At 46.7% G+C, this 26,283-nt stretch overlaps 1 protein-coding gene across 4 annotated transcripts in view; it reads right to left on the bottom strand.

Moving 5' to 3' along the window:
* The window catches only part of Ubr2 (ubiquitin protein ligase E3 component n-recognin 2), an 80,877-nt gene that overhangs the window by 19,672 nt on the left and 34,922 nt on the right, over window positions 1–26,283 (bottom strand). For 2 of the 4 annotated variants that reach the window (XM_052192054.1, XM_052192053.1), the window contains exons 12-30: window positions 23,938–24,101; window positions 23,751–23,850; window positions 21,463–21,591; window positions 20,442–20,625; window positions 17,423–17,484; window positions 16,559–16,669; window positions 13,198–13,263; window positions 11,999–12,121; window positions 11,841–11,904; window positions 11,053–11,177; window positions 9,727–9,779; window positions 8,871–8,973; window positions 8,070–8,118; window positions 6,660–6,814; window positions 4,798–4,900; window positions 2,551–2,660; window positions 2,341–2,436; window positions 1,425–1,603; window positions 642–841 (exon numbers count right to left, since the gene is read on the bottom strand). In XM_052192054.1, coding sequence (XP_052048014.1) covers window positions 642–841; window positions 1,425–1,603; window positions 2,341–2,436; window positions 2,551–2,660; window positions 4,798–4,900; window positions 6,660–6,814; window positions 8,070–8,118; window positions 8,871–8,973; window positions 9,727–9,779; window positions 11,053–11,177; window positions 11,841–11,904; window positions 11,999–12,121; window positions 13,198–13,263; window positions 16,559–16,669; window positions 17,423–17,484; window positions 20,442–20,625; window positions 21,463–21,591; window positions 23,751–23,850; window positions 23,938–24,101 — 2,176 coding nt within the window. The remainder of the gene's footprint in view (window positions 1–641; window positions 842–1,424; window positions 1,604–2,340; window positions 2,437–2,550; window positions 2,661–4,797; window positions 4,901–6,659; window positions 6,815–8,069; window positions 8,119–8,870; window positions 8,974–9,726; window positions 9,780–11,052; window positions 11,178–11,840; window positions 11,905–11,998; window positions 12,122–13,197; window positions 13,264–16,558; window positions 16,670–17,422; window positions 17,485–20,441; window positions 20,626–21,462; window positions 21,592–23,750; window positions 23,851–23,937; window positions 24,102–26,283) is intronic. The other 2 variants (XM_052192056.1, XM_052192055.1) reach the window with 1 other exon arrangement.

Below are 26,283 nucleotides of genomic sequence, written 5' to 3'. Positions count from 1 at the left end.
AAGTAGCTCTGAGCTGTGCTGTGAGGCTGAAGGTGCAGAGAGTCCCTGGTCCTCTGTACCCATGAGCTCTGCACGGGGTCACAAAGGTAGACCAGAGTGGCCATGGAAACCCTCCACAGGTGCCGACATGCCTGCCTGGCTTATATCCATGTCATTCTCTCATTAAACAGCACTGAAACTATAACCTAGAAATCAAGTACCCAGGAAGATGAACCAAGGTCACATGCAATTCCTATGCATGGAGCAGGGTTCTCCTAACTCAGTACTGCAACGAAACCCAGATGCTCCCTCGCAGTGAGCGAGTGTTCTGCCCGGAGCGCTCTCAGCTCTCTCACTGTACAACCTGTGCAGGACTTGAGCATCCACTGTGGATCATAAAGGATCATGATCTATCTGAATGAAGCTTCGGTGCTCAAAGAGTCTAGCTCCATCATGTCTCAGGCCCTGAGCTCAGAGCAGAAATGCTAAGGCATATGTCAAGATACAGTCTCACACTATAGCCCTGGCTGGCCTTGAACTCACAGCAATCCTCTAGCCTCTGGGCAGGAATTACAGATGAAAGTCATGAAGCCAGGCGTGGAGGCTGCTTGTATTTTGTCTTTGAAGCTGGGCTGTGATCTAATAAAGCAGCTAGAACTTACCTGGATCCTCGATGATTTTCGTTCTGTCTTTTGACAGTACAGTTGATCTCTGGACAAATGCTGCCAAGACCATTGCTCTGCTTTCCACGGTGACCTCTTGCTCCTCTTGACATAATATACAGGTGACAAACTGTCTCGGTTCAGGGACCTGTGTCTGTGTTGGGCCCAGTGCCGTAAGAGCTGCGTCTGAAACCGGAGGGCTACAAAACAGAGATCAGTACTCTACTGACCGAGCCTAACAAGTCCTCTATAATCATTACCTGACAGGCTCCAGACAGGCACACTGACCACTCGGCCCTGACGTGACGACAGGTCCCGTGCCGTCTCTACTCACAGCCATCTGCCTGTAACACATGGCAGCCTGGAGTGCTCACTCTTTCATGTCAAAGGTTCGTGGTAGAAAATAACACTTTAGGCAGACACATGAATTACTGAGAGGTGGAGATTTCCTTTTATGTATGTGTGCATGTGTGTGGGGGCCATAGGTCAGCCCCGGGTGGGTCACAGAACCTCCCACTGGCCTGCAACTTGCTGGTTAGGTCAGGCTGTGTGGCCACTGCCCCAGGCACCTGCCTCCCCAGCACTGAGATTACAAGCACATGCCAGCCTGTGGCTTTTTACTGAGTTCTGGGAGCAAATTCAGATGCTTGTTGGTTTGCAGTTTACGGGCCTAGAAGTGAACTCCACCAACCGGAGACCACAGAGTTACCCACCACCTCTACTCAGTTAAAAGCATACCAGAGAACCATGGTCGAGAGCCTTAAAGGCTGTTAGGTGGGTTACCTGCTGTCGAGAGCGGCGGAGGCAGAGGCGTCCAGCTCTAGGGTCTGCTGAAAGAGCTCTTTGTTCTCATCAATAAAGTGCCGCTGCATCTCGGACATCTGGGCCATGATCTTCTCGCGGCGCAGCCTGGCGATCTCGGCTTTCCTTTTCCTCTCGGCCTTGTCTTTGTCTCTTGAGCTCTGGAATGACACTCCATTTAGCTTAGAGGCTGCACAAGGTCCTTTCCCTAAGCAAAGCATCTGTACTGCAGGCATTAGCTAAGATACACTCTGTCAATTTTGTATGTAAATGTAAGAGTCAATCTAAAATACTAAGGGAAAAAACAAACTAGAAAACTGTTACGAACTAATACATATCTCTATCTATCTATCTATCTATCTATCTATCTATCTATCTATCTATCCAACTCTCTATATGTGTATGTGCATATATATATATATATATATATATACACACACACACACATATACACACTATCTATCTATCTATCTATCTATCTATCTAAATTTTAGAATTTAATGTTTGTGAATATTATCAACTACTAATTTACTGCAGAGAAAATTTGTTCATAGCCGGGTGGCCTTTAATCCCAGCACTTGGGAGGCAGAGATAGGTGGATTTCTGAGTTCGAGGCCAACCTGGTCTACAGAATGAGCTCCAGGACAGCCAGGGCTATACAGAGAAACCCTGTCTCGAAAAAAAAAAAGAAAAAAAATTGTTCATATTAACCTGCTAAAGTTTTTTGTATTATTAGTTTAGTATCAATTTTTTTTTTTTTTGAGACATAGCTTCAGTATGTAACAGCCCTGGTTGGCCTGGAAAAAGTTATGTGGACCAGGCTAGCCTCGAATTCAGACATCCACCCTTGGCCTCTTAGGACCTGGGAAATGGCCTGCACTGGCAAGCCTAACTTTACCTTGTTTTCTATTACCTCTTCCATTATGGTTCCTTCTGCCTCGGCCACAGGGCTGGTGGATGAACTCTCTCTTATCTTCTTAATTGTATTAAACATCTTGAAAAAACAAAATCGCAAAACACTGTTATGCTGATATTAAGAAATGTTATTACAAACAGCCAATATTTATTGTTTCTTAAAAGACACACAGCAACATGGAAATGTTGTTACCTTTAGCAACCACCTAATCATATCTTTGTGGACTTCCAGGGAGGGCGCATTCTGCAAGGTCTCTAGCATAGCTAGGATGCTTGGGGAGTTATGTGGTGCGTCACCAGGTTCTGAAAGAGAAAGAGAAGGCACAGTAACAGCTAGCACATCATGGCACTTATTTCTACCAGAGAAACACGTAACTGCATACAACATCTGCTGCCTATCACGTGACTCCACTTAAGATTGTGTCTGTGTGCGCATGTGGGAGCTGGGGGCCAGCAGTCGCCCTCTCTTGATCTCCACTGACTTTTTGAGACAGGATCTCTCACTAGGCCGTGTATTCAGAGACTGCTAGACTAATCGGCCAGTCAGCCCTTGGGTTCCACCTCCTGGACCCTGATATCTTATAGCAAAGAGAACATGAATGGATTCAGAGTGTTGTATGGATATTGGAAAAGAAAAGCGCCACAGACAAGTAAGACAGAAGGCACGACGTGAGCTGCCCGCATAGACAGGCTACAGATGGCTGGTGCCAGTCAAGAGCAGAGCACGTGTGCAGTGGGCAGGGGCGGCTCCCCTCCCCACTGCTCTTACTAAATCAGGGAGCAAAGCAGGAAGCCAGAGCTGTCTTGACAAACAGGCCTGCTTCTCTGTCCTACTCCTCTTACAGGACAATGCAACATTCTTGTCAGTACTTGAAAGAAACTAAGTTACAAAAAAAAAAAAAATCCTTTCAGTCCAGGAATTCCTACCTCCCCATCAAAACACCATGAATTCACTCCTATGTGAGCTAGGCAGGGCTAGCACAAGGCGAGGAGGATCATCTCTGGGACCAGAGAGTCACAGAAACTGAATGTGTGTGCTGCCAAGGTAGAAAGTGATATAGTCTGATCCAAGGACGATCAACAACTGTGTGACCTCTTCAGCAAGAGACTCAGAGCTGCCCCCGTGAGGACAGACAGAATGCCTGTCTGTTTTAAAAATAAAACACAGGTTTTTCTTTTATAAGAAGCAAAGCATTGCTGGGTGTGGTGGCATACACCCTTTGATCCCAGCATTTGGGAGGCAGAGGCAGGAGGATTTCTGTGAGGTTAAGGCCAGTCAGGTTTACAGATCAAGTTCCAGGACTGTCAGGACTACTTAGCTTGTCTTTAAAAAACAAAAAAGTTAAATACTGAATCAGGCATGACACTAGCACTAAGAATGTAACAGCAGGCAGGTCCCTATGAGTCTGAGGTCAGCCTGGTTTACACAGTGAGTTCAAGGCCAGCAGGTGTATACGGTGAGACTGTCTCCATAATTAAGCAGAAACATAAAAGCAAATATACCAAGGACTAACAGGTGAGCCTCAGCAGTATGCATAAGGGTGCACTACAGAACTCTTTCAGCTCCTTACAGAACTCTTTCAGCTCCTTATGTATACGCGTGCATGTGTGTGTGTGTGTGTGTGTGTATGTGTGTGTCTCACACAATAGCTAATATGTGAATGCATATATTTTTGAATTCAGGATTGCTGGAAATTTTTGTTTGTTTGTTTTTCGAGACAGGGTTTCTCTGTATAGCCTTAGCTGTCCTGGAATTCACTCTGTAGATCAGGCTGGCCTCGAACTCAGAAATCCGCCTGCCTCTGCCTCCCAAGTGCTGGGATTAAAGTTGTGAGCCACCACTGCCTGGCAGAAAAATTTTAAAATAAAAAGTCAGAAAACATCTCCCTGGGCTTTTTAAAAGTCACATTACTCAAAAATAAACAATGACAAAAAAGTCAAATTCTTTTATATGAAGCTACAATCCAATGCCCTAGAGCTAATCTCCTGTTTCTGACCACTGTAGAACACCATGGTTTTGTAAGCTAACAGCAATAACTTCAAGGCGAGATGCTGACAACGCAGCTGGTGTTTATCCGAGCAGAAGGTGAGGTCCTCGAGGTGAGGTCACATAGGGAGCACACCGGAAGCAGTTCCTCCACAGGAGGCTCTGGACCAAGTGCACTCTGACCTCCAAGGCTGCGCTGTGATCTGCCTCACCCACTTTCAAGCTAACGACTCCACATTATTTCCTGCTGTCTGTGAGTTAACGTTTGTGTTCTTATGACCACACGCAGTCTCTCACAGCCCTGAAGCGTCTCCTACCAGGACAACTAATACAGTCAAGGCAGCCTCTGGCCCCTGCACTCGGTGCCAGCTGTCAGAACTTGTCCTGTAACAGCAGCTACGAGCTGTGACTTGATATCACTTAGCGAGTGATGCTGAGGGGGGCCACACGTACTTGAGATCTTCTGCGTGAACGTGAACGTCTGCACGTGCCCTTCCGAGGCATTCTCTAAGTGGTGCTTCTCTTCCCGGAGAGCCATCCCGATCAAATGCAGCACCTCAAGCAAAAGTCTCAGGGTTAGAAAATAAAAACAGAAAAACCAATATACAAGTATATATTTAAAATAAAAATATCTATTGAAAAATGACAGACCAGAGAGTAAACATGATAAAACCAAATGCTGACTGTTGATTCAGAGAGAGGGGTCAGGCTGGCACCTGAACAGAGAACTCCTGGCACAGAGAACCAACGTTGCCCAATCAGCTAGGCAGGGCCGGGGAAGCCCTCGGTTCTTCACGGCTGCTGCTGTGACACACTTGAGTGTAATATGCATATTTCTAGCTCTGCCTCATACCTATACTGGAACTTCGGGAAAATCCTACCTAGCTGGTCAAATTCAGGACTTGTGGCATCTAACACACTTATAATAATATCTAGTTCTCATTTTCAGGGACTCAATCTTCTTTCCAAATATTTTAATGTGATTTAATTTTATGTGTGTGACTTCCTGCATGCCTGTGTACCACATGCCTGGTGCTTGACGAGGCCAGGAGAGGGCCAGCTCCCCTAAAACTGGAGTTCCAGGTGTCTGTAAGCCACCATGTGGGTGTTGGGAAGCCAACCCTGGTCTTTCAGAGCAGTAAGCCATCTCTGCAGCCCCCTAAGGACTAAATCTGAACCATTTGTAATAGATCCTTTTTTTCTTGAATGCTCTAGTTTATCACAAACTGCTCCTTACGTGTGTGGGAGAAGCAGAGGGCACAGCCTACTGCTGTGTTCTCTGTAACACAGTTCTTCTCTTGCTTCCCAGGTTTGAGGGGACGGTGTGAGCTCCCCCCCGCTTCCCTCCTCGCAGGCAGCTGGCTGCCAAGGACTCCGAGAACTAGACAGGCCTGCGTGGCAGACAGCCCGCACAAAGCACTGCACTGCATTCTCACCCCATCACCCCCACGGATACTTTTTCACAGAGCAGTGGCAGTGTCCCAAATAGCACAGCCGCCTGTGATGACATCTCAGGTTGACTGTTTTCACACTGTAGTCTTGCAGGGAACCCTCTGAGACCACGCCATCATCTTTACATAGAACAGAGCACTTCCCTCTGGAGTTGTGAGGTGCTTGGTGCTGGAGGCACAGTGCCTGGTGCAGAGCAGCTGTGGCTGAACAGTAACAGTGCGGCCAGCGGAGGGAGGAGCAGGGGTTTAGACGGGCCTCACCGCGTGTGCGGAGAGACGCAGCCTCTGCACTGATGTAATGCACAAAGCAGTAGCTGCTCATGGAGCATGCATGACACTGGAGCTATGGCGTGAGACTGGCCCTGCACTGACCACGCTTCGGTACAGGAACCTAAGCATCCACATGGACAACGATGAGCTAAAGCTTCTTTAAACGAGGAACAACCACGAGAGCTCTTACATTCTGCCAGTATCCCAGACTATGCAAAGGCTGGCCCAGGCTGGCTGGTGCGTAATCACAACCAGCAGTATAAAACATCAAGCAGGCCACAGTTACCATCAGAAACAAAAGGAGAGGCAGTAACATAACCCAGGGATCTAGCTTTTCAGTTTATTAGGGTTGATTTTTTTTCCAGCTACAAAGAAACTGAAAAGCCGGGCGGTGGTGGTGCACGCCTTTAATCCCAGCACTTGGGAAGCAGAGGCAGGCAGATTTCTGAGTTCGAGGCCAGCCTGGTCTACAGAGTGAGTTCCAGGACAGCCAGGACTACACAGAGAAACCCTGTCTTGAAAAACCAAGTCAAACCAAACCAAACCAAACCAAACCAAACCAAACCAAAGAAACTGAACTATACATAGACCTACCCTTTGCAGCATAGACTCTGACCAGGCAGAGCCATGGTGTTCCACAGCCCACTGAAGGATTGTCCCCATGATGCACAGCATGACATCACACTGCAAGATGTTAACCAGACTCGCAAACAAAGGGCAGAATGGTGGCAAGGCCGGAGGAGGTAGTGCTGGGAACAAAGGAGGACATGTTTAAAGGAACCGTCCCTCTCTACTATGCAGACCAGGCTGGCCTCGAACTCAGCGGCCCCTGCCTCTACCTCCTCTGTGGGATTAAAGGCGTCAGCCTCATATCTGGCTTGTTCGGAACTTTTTTTTAAAAAGATGTATGCATGTACATATTTAATGTGGATCCTTTTTTTTTTTTTAGCCTGAATGTCTGTTTGAGGGTGCTGGATCCGCTGGAACTGGAATTACAGACAGTTGTGATCTGGGTCCTCTGAAAGAGCAGCCAGTACTCTTAACTGCTGAGCCATTTCTCTAGCACTTTGTTAGGAACTTTTGATGGTCACTTAAGGACATTTACTAGCACTATGTTTTAGCTACACTTTCCATTCAAATGCACAAGAACAGCTATATATTAAAAAAGAAAATACCCACACCCCCAGCTACATGTAAGAGCCTCTCTTATCTCCCATAATGTCTCAAGATTTACAGAAAACCATTGACCACACAGTGAGACTTCCTTCTCTCCCAGTGTGTACATGGTGTGTGTGTGTGAGACACATGTGTGGGTACACAAGTCTGTGGAGGCCAGAGATTGACCTTGGGTGTCTTCCTTGATTACTTTGTGAAAAGCAATATATACAGACCAAGGCTTGACCTACTGATGCTTGGCTAGTCAGCTAGTTGTTTAGCTCTGGGTGGCCCTGCCTTTGTTGGCCTCCTGCTGACAGGTGGACCACCACACACACCCAGTTTTTTTCTGGGGATCCAAACTCTTAACACCTGTGCAGAAAGCACTCTGCTGAACCTTCTCCCTAGCGCAGGTCTCCATGCTGTGCTTTTCTGGGTCATCTTTCATCCCTGTCTGTGAGACAGCTGGGAGGCAGACCAGCTGGTAAGGGTGTTGAAGAGGCGGAAACTATTCTTGGGCCCAACTTCGTATCCTGAAACCCTTACCAGAGCACAAGCAGCGCCCCTTTGGAATGAAAGCGTAGAGGGGAAGTGGTGAGGCACCTGCAGACAGGCACTGGACAATCAGGCCAGCACAGAGCCACTTCCAGATGTCTGCAGAGGAACAGCGGTGTCCAGTGTGCAGAACACCCTAACACTACTGCGTCTGGTACTCCTCAGAACAGGAGAACGTTCACACAAAAAGCTTATTCTTCAACCTCCACCTCACCATGAGTCATCACGGCCAAGAGAAAATGTTTTTTTTTTCAGTAAGAGACTGATGGGGCTTTTGGAAGAAGAGTAAAATACCTGTATCTTCTTTATTTTCTCTTTTCAATTTCCGCTGCGCTTCCTCTGCCTAATGAAAGATCAAGCGATCCAGATAAGAATTACAACACACAGGGCACAGTGACGCGAGCCTGTCTTCATTTCTCAGCATCTGCTTTTAACCCTCCCACACAGCACAGCCCAGGCTGGCCCTGAACTGATCTTCCTGCCTAGATTCCAGGAATGGCTTGTGTGGGTTTCTACTTCCTAAATGTTTAGCACCCCCACTCTCACCCCCTAGAGCAAAGTTAATTTTTTTGTCAATTATCTTTAATACTTCAAGATCCAGGGAAAACAGGTACAAAATGGAACCTTAACTTAGGCTTGAGTGCTAGGAAGTCTATCTAATAAAATTAAAACTCCACGATTTTATTTTTTACATCACATATGTTAAAATAAGATTGCAAAATGTAAGTTTTTGGAATTACTAGAAAAATTGTGTGAAGGCCAAAGTGCACATCAACCGGCAGGAAGCTGAACGTGTGCCCAATCGGTCGGTTGATCGTGACACACACTGAAAATCTGTTTTCAGAAGGCAAGAGAAAAGTGCCAAGGACGGACTACAGGGCAGGGTGCTTGTCTGGTCAGTGCAAAGTCCTAGCTGTGATTCCAGAGGAGAAATAAGCAAATAAGGTCAGCAGCATCTCTGTGCATCCACGCATGTGCGTGCATCTAACACAGAGGCTGTGCTGAAAGTCCTCTGGGGCCCCTCGGTGCGTGAGAGCTTGCTCCTCACAAGGACACCACACTTAGCCCCTCCCACTGCTCCAAGCTCCCCCTCACCTTGGACTGCTCTGCCCTGGAGAAATGATAAAAGTACAGGTTGAAGTCTTTGGCACACTCTTGCTTCAGCTCATACATGCCGCGCCCTGTCAGCCCAGGTTTCCTGTCGGGAAGAATATCATTAGCAAAGTCACGCGTACCGAGAGCGCGTCAAGTAAGGCAGGAGCTCTCACATCTCCATTTTTAGGGTGTCAAGTTGAAACTGTTCTGTGGGTAGACGTGACACTACACATCCAAAGCCCCTGCAGGAGCATCATATGCAGCACCTCCACTGGGAGCGCGTCTGAACTGTGCAAGTGAATGTGATGGAGACTCAGCTCCGAAGCCCAGCAGAGCAGGTTTCAAGACATGGGGCGCAGGTGGTGCTAACCTTTCTGTATTAACATGTAGAAGGCGTGGTCCTATCTTTAGACTCCATAGACATTTCAGCCTCAGGGTAGAGCAAGAAAAAGCAGGGTGAAAACTTACCTCGGGGCTGGAGATGTCTTAGCAGTTAGGAGCACCTGCTGCTCTTCCAGAGGGCAGCTTCCAACTCTAGCTCCAAGGATTTGTACACAGACACACACACACACACACAAACGCGCGCGGCCTGATCTTAAACACTAATGAGAAGTCTAGTCCAGAATTAAAATGTGAGAAGTCCTGCCACGCTCAGAGCAACAGCTTCACCCTTATCAAGATCCAAACAAATACATTAAGAACCCGGCCCGAGTTCCATCCCTGGCACACACCGAAGAAGAAAGCTGGCTTTTCCCGTTGTCCTTTGACTTCTAGACATATGCCAGTGAGCACAGGTGCATAGAACACAGACACACATGTTTAAAATAAAGCTTCATAAAGCGTGTCATGAACTCACTTGAAATGTGCTACGGTCTCGATGACGCTCTCCATGCCTGTCTCCTTGTTCTCCTGAAGGAACAGAAAACAGGGAGCTCAGGGCAGAGACAGCAACTGCAGTACCTGAGCAGCGGGCTTGTCCCATGACCCTCACAGCCACCCTGGAACAGAACGGCGCCCTCCACTGGTTTTAAGACTGGAGACTGCACAGCAAGCAGAAGGCCAGGACTGACCCAGAGAGCAGGGGCCTCTGAACCAAGACCCTTGGTCCAGGAAGCGTCCCTACACAACCAGAGGAAGCTGAGGCGCTTTCCCAGCGGAAGCAGTGGTGTCAAAACAGATGTCAGGGCCAACCAAATGAATCAAGACTTGGAACTGCACAGCCTTGGGTTGTGTAAAAAAAGTTTAAAGTCTTCATCCATTTCACTCTGGCAAAATATGTTGAAGAGAGGCTAAAGAGCATTGCATTGGTTGCTCTTCTGGAGGAGCTGAGTTCAATTCCCAGCTCCTAATTCCCATTAGGTAGTTCTATACCCCACCCCCAGGGGATCCAATTACTGTCTTCTGGGCTCTTTGGATTCCTGTACTCAAGGTGGACACAAACAAAAAGCAAATTGACAAGCAAATGCACTAAAGGGCCTTAATAAAAGAGAGGCTTTCTCAGCTGCTCGAGCTGAAATTCGAACAAGTCCCAGAGCTGAAAATTAGGTTGCTGAGAGCCTAACGGCCCTGGGAGGAAAAACAGAATTCAACTTATGAATGTCCGTATGCCAGTGCTTTAGCCACCTCAATGCTAAAAATAAAGACCCTCCCACCAGGAGATAGTGGTGCACGCCTTTAATCCTGGCCCCAGGGAGGCAGAGGCAGACAGATCTCTGAGTTTAAGGCCAGCCTGGTCTACAGAGAGAGTTTCAGGACAGTCAGGGCTACACAGAGAAACCTTCTTTAAAATGAAAACCAAACCAAACCAACCAACTAAACCAAAAGACTCTTCTGCGCCTGAGTAAGAAAGAGCCTTGAGAACTTGTGTCTACTCAACTCAAGTGAGTAGATACTTCCTCCCTCAACTGAAAGCATCAGCTGTACCCCTGGGGAGTTCAGACAGACCCTAACGTGCCCCCTCACTGGGACAAAACTACTTAGCTCTAAGCACCATGCTCTTCAGAATTCTCTCTCTAGCCCTGCGCTGCTTCCTAGTCAATGTTCCCAGTATTCTCCTTTCCAGATTACTCACGTCTCAGAACTGTAGTGTGCACCCATGGGGGAAGTGCACGGGGATCAGCCTGCACACACTGCTGGGCAGGGGAAGCTCACTAGTTTTCTTTTAGGAACTGCAGACACTTACGTCTTCCGGGAGGGACTTGACCAGCTCGCTGTGGGCCATAGGCTTGATGCTCAGCTGGTGGATAATTTCCCTCTTGATTTCATCTGTGGCGCCCACCTGGCCAACCCCAGGGCTGAATCTTTCTCCTGTCCAAAATGAAAGGTAGATGTACAATTTTACAGACCCATGGAACTTATGTTTACAGATTTCCAGTTCCCGCAACAGAATCCATCCTGTCTGGGTCACTCTGCTGTGGGAAAACGAAGGCTGGTTTGGAAGGCAAGAGCGGTTCCCGGTTTACTGAGCCTGATGCCGACCTAAGGCTTCGAGGCTGCTTTGGAGAAGGGCCAGAAGAATGATGGGGCCAGCGGAAGTCACACCCTAGCCTCCTCTGTGCTTCTGTCTTGGACAGGCTGCTCTCACCTGGAGACCCTCCTTATTAGGGTCACCGCTGCCCGCTGGATTGGCTACTTTATAGCCACAGAAGGTCTGAACAGTGGGGTGAATGACAGAGCAGAGGTGAATCAAAGAACTGGGAAAGCAGGGCCAGCGGACGGGAGACCTGCGGTTGCCATCTTTGGAGTCAAGAAGACATTTAAACCAAGAACCAAGAGAGAAGAAACAAAGCAAAGTCCTAGCAACTCTGCTCACGATCTGTTCCCGGGCTGGGCCAGGCTCCCTCCACCCTTCTCCCCACTACAGCCTTTCAGTTCATTCGCTTCGGCCATCGCACCCCTTCCTCTTTCTCGGGGAGGAAAGGGGGTTTGCCCTGTCTATCCCGACAGGCCGGGCCTGCAGTGTGAACTCACCCACAAGCATGATGATGAGGTAGAGCATCTCCTCAATCAGAGTATTGTTCTGCTGAACAACGTCCTGCGGGAGGAGGGCCAAGTTCAGAGGTGAGAACGTGCGCACTGCTGTCCCTCAGACATACAGGACACATGGGCTTTGTGAACCAGGCTCTAACCTTATGGGTAACCTCAGAACTGAATCTCTTCCCATAGTCAGGTGTGCTGAAGATCTGATAGAGTTCAAAGCGGCTGAGCACGATCATCAGGAAATGGTTTGGGTCCATCATGGAGACACCTGTCTTTTTTGTTTGTTTGAGACAAAAGAGAAGAGGAAGGTCAGAAGGGACACTCATTGTTAGTGAGAGACGTTTAAGGCTGCGCAAGAAAACAGCTTATTTGGTCACCAATTGGTGGGGGGGGGGGGGGGAAGGACACCCACGTAGCCACACCCTATATCATGTGGCTGCTGAGAGGGGACAGGATCTCAGCAGGTCAAACAATCCACATGAAGAACCTTCCCTCGGAACTGAACCCAGGAGAGCCCCGGGCGGGCACTCCAGCTCCTCTCCTGTGTTGGTCATTGAAGGACATGCCTATGAACTTCCGCTGTAGTTTCCTATCAGAGTTCACTGCCTACTAGGAACTGAGAGGAATATCAATTAAGGTCCTAGTATGTAAATATGTATACTGAAATCCTTTTGTGGGAAGCACTCCACTACATAAAATGACAGCTCCTACATTAGTTTTAATTTTCGTTTTTAATGCCATTTAAAAAGTTCTAAATCAAACTGGATCTCAACAGCTGGAAACTGAGGTAGAGTCCTTTGGAAGAGCAGCCAGTGCTGGACCATATCCTAGCACCTATCATTTGGGCTGCTGTTACTGCTGCTATTAAGTCTGAATCAGGGTCTCTCTATGTAATCAGGCTGCCTTTGAACTCAGAGAGCTGCCTGTCTCTGCTTCCCAAGTGATGGGATTAAAGGCGTGCACCATCAAGCCAGTCTGTTTATTTTTTAGAACTTTATGGTTATGCGTGACTGTGTTTGCCATGGGGATGCTGTGTCTATGGAGACCAGAAAGGAGCTGGAGCCCAGGTTGTTATGGGCTGCCTGACGTGGGGCTGGGGGAAGAGCTCTGCCCCCTGATGAGCAGGAAAGCTCTTAAACACTGGGCTGTCTGTCTAGCCAGGCTTCTGATCTCAGCAGCTGTGTCTGGCATGCAAGTCTGACACAGCTCTGGAGATTGGGGGAAGCACTCTGCAGGTGTCGGCCTCGAGTGCAGGCAGGCCGGATTCAGAGGTCTGCAAGTGAGTGTGGAGTGAGTGACTCAGTGAACGAGACCAGAACTCCCTGAAGTCAGGGCTTTAACTCGTTACCTGAAGCATCACTATGTCCTTGTCGAACATCTCGCGCCTGCATTTCACATTGTGGTAGTAATAGATCTAAAACGATAATTAGTTATATTATCACTTCAAGAAAAAAAAATGGGTTTGTGTAAGCACAATTATGTGCTTTCCTGTGTGTTTGGAGCTGGTGTGGGCTTTTAGTAAACACGTAAACAGTATCTTAGCATGAATAAACCAATAAACCAGAGATACCCATCCACTGATGTCTGCTGCAGAGTCCAGTGTTCTGGGTCTCCCAATAAGACTGTTTGAAAAAAGTTTAGGGCTCCCAAAATTGTGGATGAGGGGAGTAGAGATGGTTTAGAAGGTAAAGGCCTGACTGAGAACTTGGGGTGTTGATCCCTGGACTCATGTATAAGAAGTGGGAACAACTGCACTAAGTTATGTGGTGACTTCCACATATGCTCTGCCCTATCAGCCTCTCTCTCTCTCTCTCTCTCTCTCTCTCTCTCTCTCTCTCTCTCTCTCTCTCTCTCACACACACACACACAGAATCTTATAGTCAATAAAAAAGATTCTTAACCTTAATATACCCCTACATTTCTTTCTTTTTCTATTTTTGAGACAGGGTCTCACTATGTAGTCTTGGCTAACCTGGAACTTGAACTTTGAACTTAAGTAGAGGTAGATCAAGCTAGCCTCAAATTCACAAATTCCCCCTGCCTCTGTCTTCTGAATACCTAAAGGCATGAGCTTATCACATCTATTTTCCTCCCTGCACTGTGTGTGTGTGTGTGTGTGTGTGTGAAGGCGCATAGACTGTAGTGGTCAGAGGACAATTTGCAGAGTTGGCTCTCTTCTTTGGCCACATGTGTGGTTAGTTTTCCTGTCAACACAAGGTAAGGCCAAAGAGGAAGAGGGACTGAAACTGAGAAAATGTCTCTTCCAGACTGGCCTCTAGGCAAGTCTGTGGGGCATTCTCTTGATTTACGATAGATTGGGAAGGCCCAGCCACCGTGAGCAGTGCCCGGGTTGGGCAGGCAGCCTTGGGTTGTAGAGAAGCGCTAAGCCTGACTGCCGCCACAGTGGAAGAACACCCCGCTCCAATGCTGCTGATGGCCGTGGTCCTTATTAGAGCAGTGAAACACAAACGGGGCCAGTGTGGGCGCCGGGACTGAACTAAGGCAGTCAGGCTTGGCTGCAAGTGCCCTTACCACAGAGCCACCTAACTGGCTCACATGCACAGTGTTTAACTTAAGCTAAGCAAAACATATTTTAGTTGTTACTCTTTGTACTGGCTGGTTTTGTGAGTCAACTTGACACAGGCTGGAGTTATCACAGAGAAAGGAGCTTCAGTTGAGGAAATGCCTCCATGAGATCCAGCTGTGGGGCATTTTCTCAATTAGTGATCAAGCGGGGAGGGCCCATTGTAGGTGGTGCCATCCCTGGGCTGGGAGTCTTGGGTTCTATAAGAGAGCAGGCTGAGCAAGCCAGGGGAAGCAAGTCAGTAAGAAACATCCCTCCATGGCCTCTGCATCAGCTCCTGCTTCCTGACCTGCTTGAGTTCAGTCCTGACTTCCTTTGGTGATGAACAGCAATGTGGAAGTGTAAGCTCACTAAACCCTTTCCTCCCCAACTTGTTTCTTGGTCATGATGTTTGTGCAGGAATAGAAACCCTGACAAACTGGTATCAGGAGTAGAGTATTCCTGTGACAACCTGACCATGTTTTGGGGAGGACTGTGGAAGGATTTTGGAACTTTGGGTTAGAAGATCCATTCAGTGTTAAGAGCTCTGTGGGATGTTGTGTAGGAGCTGGGAAGATAAAGTTGAGAACAGTGCAGAAGACGGAAGCCTGGCTTGTGACATTTCAGAGGGAAGATTAAAGACTCTTATCAGGTCCACTGCTATTTTGATTGTGAAGATTCTGTGGTTTGTTTAGCTGGGGCTGAAGAATAAGCTGTGATTAACAAGATACCAGAACTACTAAAGCGAAAACTTTGCATTACTGGGACTATTGATGCTGGTTAGCTGGAGCTAAGAAATTAGTGGTGATTAAGAAGAGACCAGAGTCACTGAGGTGAAATCTTCTGGGAAGTGTTTTCTGAGAGCACAAAGAGGCTGTGTTCCAGAGCTAGCCAAGGCTGTACCTCATGCTGTGGCTGGACTTGGTAATGTGTAAGCCACCCAGGTGGTACTGGTTTTGAAGGTATGAAGAGCAGCCGAGGCTTGGCACAGTGAGAGGCCTTGGAAGGCCACTGGTAAAGGTGTAGCCTCAGTTGCAATTGGTGGCTCAGGACTGAAGGGGTCATGCAAAGGAGTTGAGGCTCGGCACTATGAAGAGAGCCTATGACAGGCTATTGATGAAGCCTAGTTACAGTGTTTTGGAGTTGCCAGTGCCTGAGATGACCACCAAGAACAGCAGCAGCAGTGGAGTACAGGCAGCTGGAGCCTAGAAGACAAGGTGTGTGCTACAAAGGGCAGAGCTGGAGATGTGAATCAAGCCCTTGGAGGAGCCCTGAAGATCGTGAGTGGATCCCAGGCATTGGACAGTTAAAGTTTGAGTTTTGCTTTTGATTGTGATTGTGCCCTGATATTTTTCCCTCTTGAAGTAAGAAGGTATTTTAGTGGTGCCCACAGTTAAGAGACTTTTAATTGTAAAAAGACTTTGGATTTTAAAAGAGATTGGATGTTTTAAAGGGATTGAATTTTAATATGTAAGAATTTGCAAAGACTGTGGAACATTTAAAGTTATTTAGATCTTGGGGGTGAATAAGAAAGTAAGGGTTGAGGCTTAATAGTGGTGTGTTTGTGTGTCAAGTTGACAAGGGGTCAATGTACTGGCTAGTTTTATGTGTCAACTTGACACAGGCTGGTGTTATTGTAGAGAAAGGAGCTTCAGTTGAGGAAATGTTAAAAAACTCTCCAACTTTGTTTTGAAAGTTGTTTCCAGTAAGTGTTAAGAGCAGGGGCTGCATTTCCACGTTCCTTGATGAACACAGAACAAGAGATCTCAGAACCTTGGCTCACCTTGCATTTTTCTAACAATTTATCACAGATACCAAACCTTTAAACAAAAAAAAAAGATTTATTTGTGTGAATGTGTGTGTGTGTGTGTGTCTGTCTGTGCCAAATTTGTGTGATACCCTCATAGGCCAAAATAGAGGGTGTCAGATTCCTTGGGAACTGGAGTTACAGGAGGTGGCAGATCACCTGATATGGGTGCTGGGAACTGAACCAGGGTCCTCTGCAAGAGAAGCAAGCACTCTTAACTGCTGGATCATCTCTCTAGATCCCAGATTCAAGATTTTCAATGGCTAAGTCCATTTAAAACTGTAAAAGCTAATGAATGGAATCAAAACACCACAGAATTAAAAAACAAAACACACTTACCTGGTTTACTAGAGAAAAGCCATTTCTTCTCCACATCCCAGCATGCACTTGGGCACATAGGACAAGACATCTAAGAGGATGCTCTATCAACATAGGTGGGCTCAGTTCACTCTGTGATAAAAATAACCCACGTGTTAAAATTTGCTTTAAGATGTAATTGTATGACAGTTAATTTTGTGTTAATTTAGTTGGGTATGGTCAGTTCCATCTATTTGAGGGTGAGAGGCATTCTTTGTGAGAAATATTCTAGTAAAGTTTGAAAATGGCAATTTATCAACTTATCCTCTATAGACAGTAGGTAGACATTACTAACCCCGATGGAGTTGGCTATAGAAAAGTGAAGTTTCTCTCTCATGTGTGGGGCATCCACGTGACATGGCACATGTGTGGAGCTTGGAGGAAAACCTGGCTTATCAGCTCTTGCCTTCCACCTTGTTTATGGTCCTGGTGCCACACTGTGGTCCTCACACTTGTACAGTGAGCCCTTGACCCTCTGAGCCACCTCCCCAGCCCCAAAAGTATGGTCTGTGAAGAAGGGATTCCAGCTCTAAGAGGTTTGTACTTGTGACTGTAGTGTCAACTGCCCTCTGTGCTCTGCAGTGGAGCCAACACGCTCTCTTGACTGCTTTCTAACTACATAAATGAATGAGGCAAAGCCTCAGCTCTATACCCAGCTGTGCGCGCGCGCGCGCACACACACACACACACACACACACACACACACACACACACACACACACGAACTGGACACACCCCCATAGGCCCTGTTTCTCTGGAGAACCTAAACTAATAAAAGTTTCAGTTTGGTTTCCAGTACCACACGCATACTGACGAGATGTTCTGTTCAATGTCAAGGCCACTCACTAGAGGTAGGAGCTCTGGAAACCTGTAAGCCACTTCGCTTTTGCTCAATAATACATGCAGACCTGCGAGGAAGAACAAACAGAGAAGGTTTGCTACAGGTCAACTAGTGTGCAGTTGACTAAACGATCACTCGGCCTTTCTACTTCATGTTTTAAAAACGTCTTTGGGCACGTACTGGATTACAAATTAAGTTATAAAATGACCTGTATTATAAACAAAGTTTTCTCTTTTTTCTTTTTTTTTCCCAAAGATTTATTTTATTTATATGAGTACACAGTCACTGTCTTCAGACACTCCAAAAGAGGGCATCAGATCCCATTATACATGGTTGTGAGCCACCATGTGGTTGCTGAGATTTGAACTCAGGACCTCTGGAAGAGCAGTCAGTGCTCCTAACCTCTGAGCTATCTCTCCAGCCCTAAACAAAGCTTTTCAACAAATCTATATCAGAGGGAGTTAGAACTCGCCTTAATACTGCTGACATTTTATACAGCCAGGCAAGCAACCCAATTTACACCCATTAGCCAGGGTGGAGTTATCACCCAGGTCACGGGCTTCATAGCTGCTAAAAGTTGAGACCCTTCTGGCAACTGAACAGAGAAAGTGGCCCTGGACTCATGGTCTATGTTGACCCCGACCTCAGATTAAGTTCCCTAGATTTTCCTGTTTAGAGTCAAAGCCAATTTATTTCCTGTCCATGAGAGGAACATTTTTAGCTTAACCTTAGGGCACTCCAAAGGCTACTGTTTAGGTCATTCCCCTACAGAGTACTTATCAGGGTCTATCAGCCCCTGTTCCTGTCTGAGAGGCTTCCTTCTATGTTGGCCGTTTCTACCAACTGTCCAGGAGTTACTGCTGAAGCACTAGCGGCACCTTCTCCACCTTGTCTGAGAACTGTTTGTTTTGTTTTGTTTTGAGACAAGTTCTTGCTACATAGACCTGGCTGGTCTTGAACTTGTGGTCAGTCCTGCTGCTGCTGTCTCCCAAGTGCTGGGGTCACAAGCATGCGCCACCACAGCCAGCTGTATAGACTGTTTGGTGTGTTAATTTTGTTCTCTATTCTGATTTCAAACATCCAGGGCAGGGTCATTTACTACCAGGAGACGAAGATGCCCAGATAAGCACAGCACAGACTTCTCAGGAGGTGAAGATAGAGCAAACATTGGTATATTTCAGGAGGTGAAGATACAGCAGACATTAGTATATTTCAGGAGGTGAAGATACAGCAGACATTAGTATATTTCAGGAGGTGAAGATACAGCAGACATTAGTATATTTCAGGAGGTGAAGATACAGCAGACATTAGTATATTTCAGGAGATGAAGATACAGCAGACATTAGTATATTTCAGGAGGTGAAGATACAGCAGACATTAGTATATTTCAGGAGGTGAAGCAGACATTAGTATATTTCAGGAGGTGAAGATACAGCAGACATTAGTATATTTCAGGAGGTGAAGATACAGGCAGGCATTAGTATATCTCTGGAGCATCCACTTTCTCACTGGGATAATTATTAGCTTCAGCTTCTATCCAGATAACCAGGTTTTGGAAGAGACTTGGCATGTCACCGAGATACAGCAATCCACATTTTTTGGCCTCTAGTCTAGTGCTTTGGTCAGGTCACCATGACCCATGATTTTTAGTTGCTAAAAGCAGGAGGGGCAGGAGAGCTTTTTACTATGATCGGAACGTAATCTCTTCTTTCCTTCTGTCCTTTATCCATTCCTTCCATTCTTCTTTTCCTTCTTCTCTCTCTTGTTACTTAGGGACAGGGTCTCATTCTGTAGTGCTGGCCTTGAATTCATTATAGGCCAGGCTAGCCTGGAATTCAGGGTAACCCTTTTCCTCTCAAGTCCTGGGGTCACAGGTGTCAGTCAGCACCACAGCTTGTATTATTTCACTATTCAGATGTTTACAAATAAACGCTCACAAGACTCAGTAGAAGGGACCTCAGACCACACTCTGACGAACACTAAGGGGTGTGGAGGTCATCAGCCAGAAAATATGAGGATGCTCAAAACAGACCTTTCAGAATGGAAGGAGTCATTACTACTTGACCCTATGACATGGAAGCAATAAAAACTCCATTCATAATCTAATAATTTAGGTAAAGTGGGCCAATTCCTTGTACGACATGAACTGTCAATACTCACTCAATGAGCAATCACCAAGGACATAATCTATCAAAAGAATTGAATCAGGAAGTAATACCTCTTCAAGGTTCACTTAAGAAAGTCATGGTATGGAGTCTCCAGTTTCTCCTTTATAGAAATAAACAAAACAAAACAAAACAAAACCCAACCAAACAAAACAAAACAAAACACCAAAGTGCACTTTCATATCACATTTAAAATATTACTGAGCCACAGTCCTTAATTACAGGCTCTGTGATGGTAATATGACATCGATAGTCTCCAAGTTAGGAGTGAACTAAGGAAACACAGTGTGAGCAGGATGGAATTATCTAGAACTAAGATCTCAAAGCAATGCTTCCCACCAGAAGCATTAGGTGACCCTACCAGGAGAGTTAGGTACACACTCATAGCCTCTGGCTTGCACAGTTTTAGACAATGCAGTGATTTTAAGTGACTTGTAAATCAGCCTGAGATCAGTAAGGCATTCACTAGTAACCTTCTGCTTAAAAGGTTATTGATCAGTGCACAAGAGCTTAGAGAGAAAAGCTATGGTGGCTTTGATGTATTAGCAGTGGCTAACGGTGAGTGGGCAGTGTGACTTGTAACAGCCTGAGCTCAGTTACTAGGCTGTGATGTGCAGTGATGTTGGCTCCTGTGCCCAGGCACCTCCCAACACCAGCCTGGCTTGTTCTGACACTAAGGCTCCCACGCCGCAGTCCTCCCCCATACGGATCAAGTGTAGTAATCTCTACGTCATAGCAGAATGATCAGATAGGCCAGCACATGCACAACTCCCAAGATAATGCCCAGCACATAGTAGGTATGCATAAATACCACAGTCACTTGGGGGAACTTCAGGGTTCTTTAGGGGAGATGCTTTACCTGCAAGCAAGCGAGAAATTGGGAGGTGAATGCTAACTTTTTCTTGGGAAACGCAGTATCTGATGGTTTCCACCGAGTGTCCACAAATACTGAGTGTGATGGGCTGTTCACCATCAGTAAATCCGCCATGACACTGCATCAGCACAGCCAGGCATTTCTTGTAAGCTTCAATTAACACTTTTTCCTAAAAAAGAGGTTTGCAGCATAAGTTACAAAAGACTGGTTGCTAAAACATTCGTTTAGTACCTCAGGTAACAATATGGCCCAACCCAGACTCAGTCCTCCCTCCCAGAATGCCACTGTCCTCGACATCACTTAGCAATAATGCTGTGGAAAGCTACAAGGTACCAGTAATGTCCTTTCCCTCAGTCCATGCTGTCTTGTCTATTATCAAAGTGACAGCTTTTTATTTTCAATTTCCTTTGAATCTGGCTATTCTCTTGCTGTCCGCCATGTCTCTGCTAAACACCTTCCTCCAACTCTTGTCCTGCCCATCCAATCTCTCCAGAGAGTAGTTTTTAAAACACAATTGTACTGTTAGGTAGATACTGACGGCTACCCCCTCAACTAGACTATGACTCAGATGACCTCCATGGCCCAGGCATCGGGCAGCCCTGCCCTCCCCGCCCTCCATCTCCAGGCTCCTCAAAGAACATTCTCAAAACTTCTCAAAACTCCCAGGCAACCACAGGCCGCTCACCACACAGAATGATGTAGTTGGCCTGAGTCACAAATTCCTTTTCCCCCCATGCAGGAGGTTTTCATACATTATTCAAGTCTTGTGGATGTTTCTCTGGCCTTTGACCTCTTTTTGATGAAAGTAGGCCAAAATTATTTAAGTCACAGGATAAATGTAGCAAAACCAAAAAGTTATTTTTGGATAAATGTATTCATTATTTTTATAGGCTTGGTGTCTGGGGAGGCTTCTGCGCTGTGAACCTTTGTGGAGTGTGCTACAAGGGAAGCTCACGAGCCCTCCCTGCCAAGCTTCCGGCTGCCCACTGCACACGAAGGCACTCACGTCCAAAGCACACCAATCCTGCACCATGGAGATGACGTGTGTCAGCTTCATCTGCAGTGTGAAGGCTGCCTCCCACTCTGGTTCCATTTCAATGTGCTGTCCTACCTGACGCGTGATCGGGTCCATTCCCTTAGAAAGCAGAGACAGTTTGTAAGAAGAACTAGGTTTTTTTTTCATACAGAAACCTAAGATGTTCAATAAAAAAAGACAAAAGAAACCTCAGGATCCATGCATAAGAAATATAAATTGACTATAAAGACTAGTCAAAAAAGGTAAAATCTTAAACAGGAAGTAGCAGTGGAATGTATGTATGTATGTAAGTATGTATGTAAGTATGTATGTATGTACGTATGAATGTAGGTATGTAGGTATATAGGTATGATTGTATATTCGAGGCAGGCACGGTCTCCTTAAGCAAACATGGCTGGTCTGGAGCCCATGGCCCCACTGCCTCAGCTTCTTCCGGGCTGGCATTACAGATGTATGTCCCAGCTCCTCAGACTTTGTGTGCAGTGCTGGCGGGACCCAGGGCCCACACATAACGAAGCACATGTTTCAGCAGAGTTCCGTCCTTAGCCCCTTGACAGGCTTGTGAAATGTCACTCCATATGAACTCAACAGTTGCATTAGAAGACAGGTTTTATACTCACTAACATGTAGCCCACAGTGTTGAGAATGACAGAATGGAACCAAGAGAAACAGACAAACACCCTTTGATACAAACTAGTGTAATTTAAAAAAGAAACTAGCTAAACTATCTTGGCGTTTAAGAATCAAGTACTAGCCGGGCGGTGGTGGCGCACGCCTGTAATCCCAGCACTCTGGGAGGCAGAGGCAGGCAGATTTCTGATTTCGAGGCCAGCCTGGTCTACAAAGTGAGTTCCAGGACAGTCAAGGGCTATACAGAGAAACCCTGTTTCGAAAAAGCCAAATCCAAAAAACAAACAAACAAACAAACAAACAAACAAACATAATCAAGTACTGACAGAATACAGAACTCTTCCAGGTTTGCAAAGGTTGGGAACGGCCAATCTTGGTCACTCCTTAGAACAGGACACAGGCTCACCACAGCTCTTCCTCAGTGTTTACAGAGAGGCCCTGGCTTCTGCTAGAGCTGCTTATGCTGACTGGTGTCTAATCCTCCATTCTGATTTGCACATAGGTATGCTTCACAAAGACACCAATCAGGAAGAGGGTTCCAGATTGTACTATGTGCAGATCCCACCAAGAGAAAACGGAAACACGAAAACATTAATAATAAAACAAGGGCCATAGAGATGGCGCAGTGGGCAACAGAGCCTGATGTCACTCTGAGACCCTCATGGGCATATATTCAGTAGTGTGCAGGTGCACACACACACACACACACACACACACACACACACGCATACGCACACACACACATACACACACATACACACACGCGCACACACACACACATACACACACACACACACATACACACACACACACACACACACGCGCACACACACACACACGCATACGCACACACACACATACACACACATACACACACGCGCACACACACACACACATACACACACACACACACACACACACACACACACACACCTTCACAAATCAAAAAAAACCCTAAGAAGCTGTGAGTTTAGTGGGAACAAGGCTTAGTGACAGAATGCCTATTTCCTGCCTATATACAGGGTCCCGAGAAGGATACAAGCATCAGAAAACTACTACAGTTTCTGAAATAAGGAACATACATTTCCAAGTATGTACATTAACAAAACAGCCACACAAAAGGACCTGCAACCTCTCAGCAGTACTTAGGAGAACTCAAATGTATTTTTTTACATCAAAATTTCTTCCCTTGTGTATTTTGCTTGCACCACATTCACGCAGTGCCCAAGCTGACCAGAAGAGGGCATTGGATCCCTGGAACTGGAGTTGCGGATGGTTCAGAGCTGTCAGGTGGATGGATGGTAGGAACATAAGCGGGGGCCCTCTGGAGCAGCCTGTGCTTTGAAATGCTGAGCCATCTCTCCAGTCCCAACCAAAACTTCTTTAAAAAAAAACCCTACTTACTGTTATTGTGTTTTGTGCAAGGTCAACTGGGCCAGCACTCAGGTCATCTGACTTGTCCAGTAGGCCCTTTTATGTATAGAGCCACCTCACTGTTCCATTGAAAAATCTTTTGCTGGTTCTCAGGAGCCTCAATTACAGAATGTCTTGATCCAACTGATCTTTTAGAAATGTGCTCAAAATGGGGTGTGGAGAAGCAAACCGAAATGCACTTAGTTTCTACATACCTGCATGCACTTCAGTAATTCCAAGAAGGCATCGAATCCTTGTAAGAACTTCTGCCTCAGCTCATCTGACCACTCCGTTGGTTTGCTAATCAACACATACCTACACAGGCAGACAGCAGTGGCCGTGAACACAAAAGCACTGGCAGTTTACACACTGTGACTGGTTTGGAAGTTAAAGACTACTCACTTGAGATCTAAGATGAGGCTCTGCACTCTCCTGAACTTGAAGGCTTGGAGGGCAGTGTAGCGTTCAAACTGGAATCTGCCCTGGGCGTCTCTGTGTTTCAAATGGTCCATGAAGGCCTTAATGATGACAGTCATCAGATTCTCTTCCGTGATGAGCATTCGAGCCTGAAACAGGGTTTAGCAGAGTCTGGTTATCGCCTCCCAGAGCCGCACCACGGGCTTAGCACCTGGACGTCAGACTTCAAACAGCTCAGATCCTAAGTGCACTACCGGATCATCTACAGACTGATCTATGGTTCATGTGACTAGACATTTGCCTGCATGCATGTACGTGCGGCATGGGTGTGCAGTGTCCACTGAGGCCAGTAGGGGGCATGGTGATGTAACGTCTCCTAACAGAGGCATGTAGACACAAGACCTAGTATGCAGTGACTATGTAAGTATGGCTGTATGTACTCACATCTACCCCCCCCCCCCACCCAGAGCATACTATTACTTATCGCTGCCATTCAGTTTTGACATGATATGAACTCACGTAGAGATCACCCTTAGCACACATGCAGCAGTGCATGCACTTTGGCTCTTCTTTGTCAGGTCTCTAGGCACACTTTCCTGTCATATTTACCAGGTTTGGACTGACATCATTTGCACTGTTTTTGGGTCTGCAATAGCACAGATGTCATAAATATCTACTACATAAACTGGCAGAAAGTACTTGGAATGATTTCCTGCAAGTGGAATCACTAAGTGGAACAGTCGAAGTTTCGACAATATCACCAAACTTATGAATATTCATGAGAACCTCAGAGGACACCGTCCTGTGTCATTTCTCAAGCACTGTGCACGTTTTTGTTGTTCTGAGGCAAGTCTTCCCATGGGCCGGAACCTGTAAGCAGGCTAGGCTGGCCGGCCGGCTCGCTCCTGGCTCTTATGTGGGTGCTGGGAATCAAGCTCAGGTCCCCATGCTTCCAAATCAACCACGCTACCAACTGAGCCATGCCCCCAGCTCTCTAAGTTGCTGGTGCTGGTTAGACTGCCCTGAATGAAGGTGGAGTGACTTGGGGATGGCTCTGGTGACAAATGTCCAACTGCCCCACAATATTTGTACTTTTGTACCATTTTTAGCCTGGGATGTGTTAAGGATTACTAACAAGGCTTCTCACAAGACCTAGTCAGCATTCTTTTGCTCTCAGTCAGCTGGGGGCAGCTGATGGATCCTTCTATGGGCAATGATAGAAGCAGGAGAAATGGGGCAGGGACGTCTGAAATCACTCACGGGCTGCTAGGCAAAGGCAAGGGCTCCCAGAGACAGGGCCATAAGCTGCACAGTGAAGCCAGCAACGCTGCAACAGCCTTTCCTGGGCTTGCGGTCCTGAGAGGCCGGAAAGCTAAGCTCCGTCTGTGTAGCCATGCAGTTAAGAGGCAGGGGACCAAGGGGGGGTCTCTCTCAGAAACCAAATTTAATGTGTACTGGTGTTTGCCTGCATGGGTGTGACTACATTCAAACCTAGTGCCTGTGGAGGCCAGGGGACAACATCAGAGGGCTGGGACTATAGTGATAGGCAGTTTTAGCTGCCGTGCAGTGCTGGGAACTGAACCCAGGTCCTCTAGCTGGAAGCATTAGTTATTTATCTGAGTCACATCTGTTCTGCTCACCATTTCATATTAAGAAACTATGCCTAATAAATGCTAGTAATTTTGTTCAATAAAGTCTGATTTTTAGCTACCACATATAAAAACATTGATCAAAGGGAGCTTCAGGAGTGTGCTGGCTGGTTTTATGTCAATTTAACACAAGCTGGAGTCATCGGAGAGGAGGGAGCCTCAATGGAGAAATGCCTCCATAAGACAGTGTTGTCAACAGGCCTATAGGCATTTTCTTACTTTGTAAGAAAATGATGGGGGAGGGCCCAGCCCAGTGTGGGTGGGGCCATCCCTGGGCCGGTGGTCCTGGGTTCTATAAGAAAGCAGGCTGAGCAAGCCAGTGAGCAGCACCCACCAGCGTCAGCTCCTGCCTCCGGGTTGCTGCCCTGTGTGGAGTGCCTGTCCTGACTCCCTTCCCTGAGGGAGTACAGTGTGGAAGTGTGAGCTGAATAAACCCTTTTCTTCCCATGCTGCTTTTAGTCGTGGTGCTTCAGCACAGCAGTTATCCTGACCAGGTCAGGGAGCGCCTGGTGAGTCTGAGCAAAAACGAAGACCAAGCAGCGCGACTCAGCTTGAAGAGAGACTCTTCAAGCTCTCCTGTGGTGTTTGGCATGCTGTCTGGTTTGAACGCTGAGTGTTATCAGTCCAAACCACTAGGAAAGCCTATGGGAAGGGAAGCACTGGTTTCAAACAGGCTATCCTC

Source organism: Apodemus sylvaticus, chromosome 9, assembly GCF_947179515.1.
Source record: "Apodemus sylvaticus chromosome 9, mApoSyl1.1, whole genome shotgun sequence".
In the NCBI taxonomy this organism is placed as follows: Eukaryota; Metazoa; Chordata; class Mammalia; order Rodentia; family Muridae; genus Apodemus; species Apodemus sylvaticus.
The sequence above is the reverse complement of the archived record's forward strand: the minus strand, read 5'-3'. Positions and strand labels throughout refer to the sequence as shown.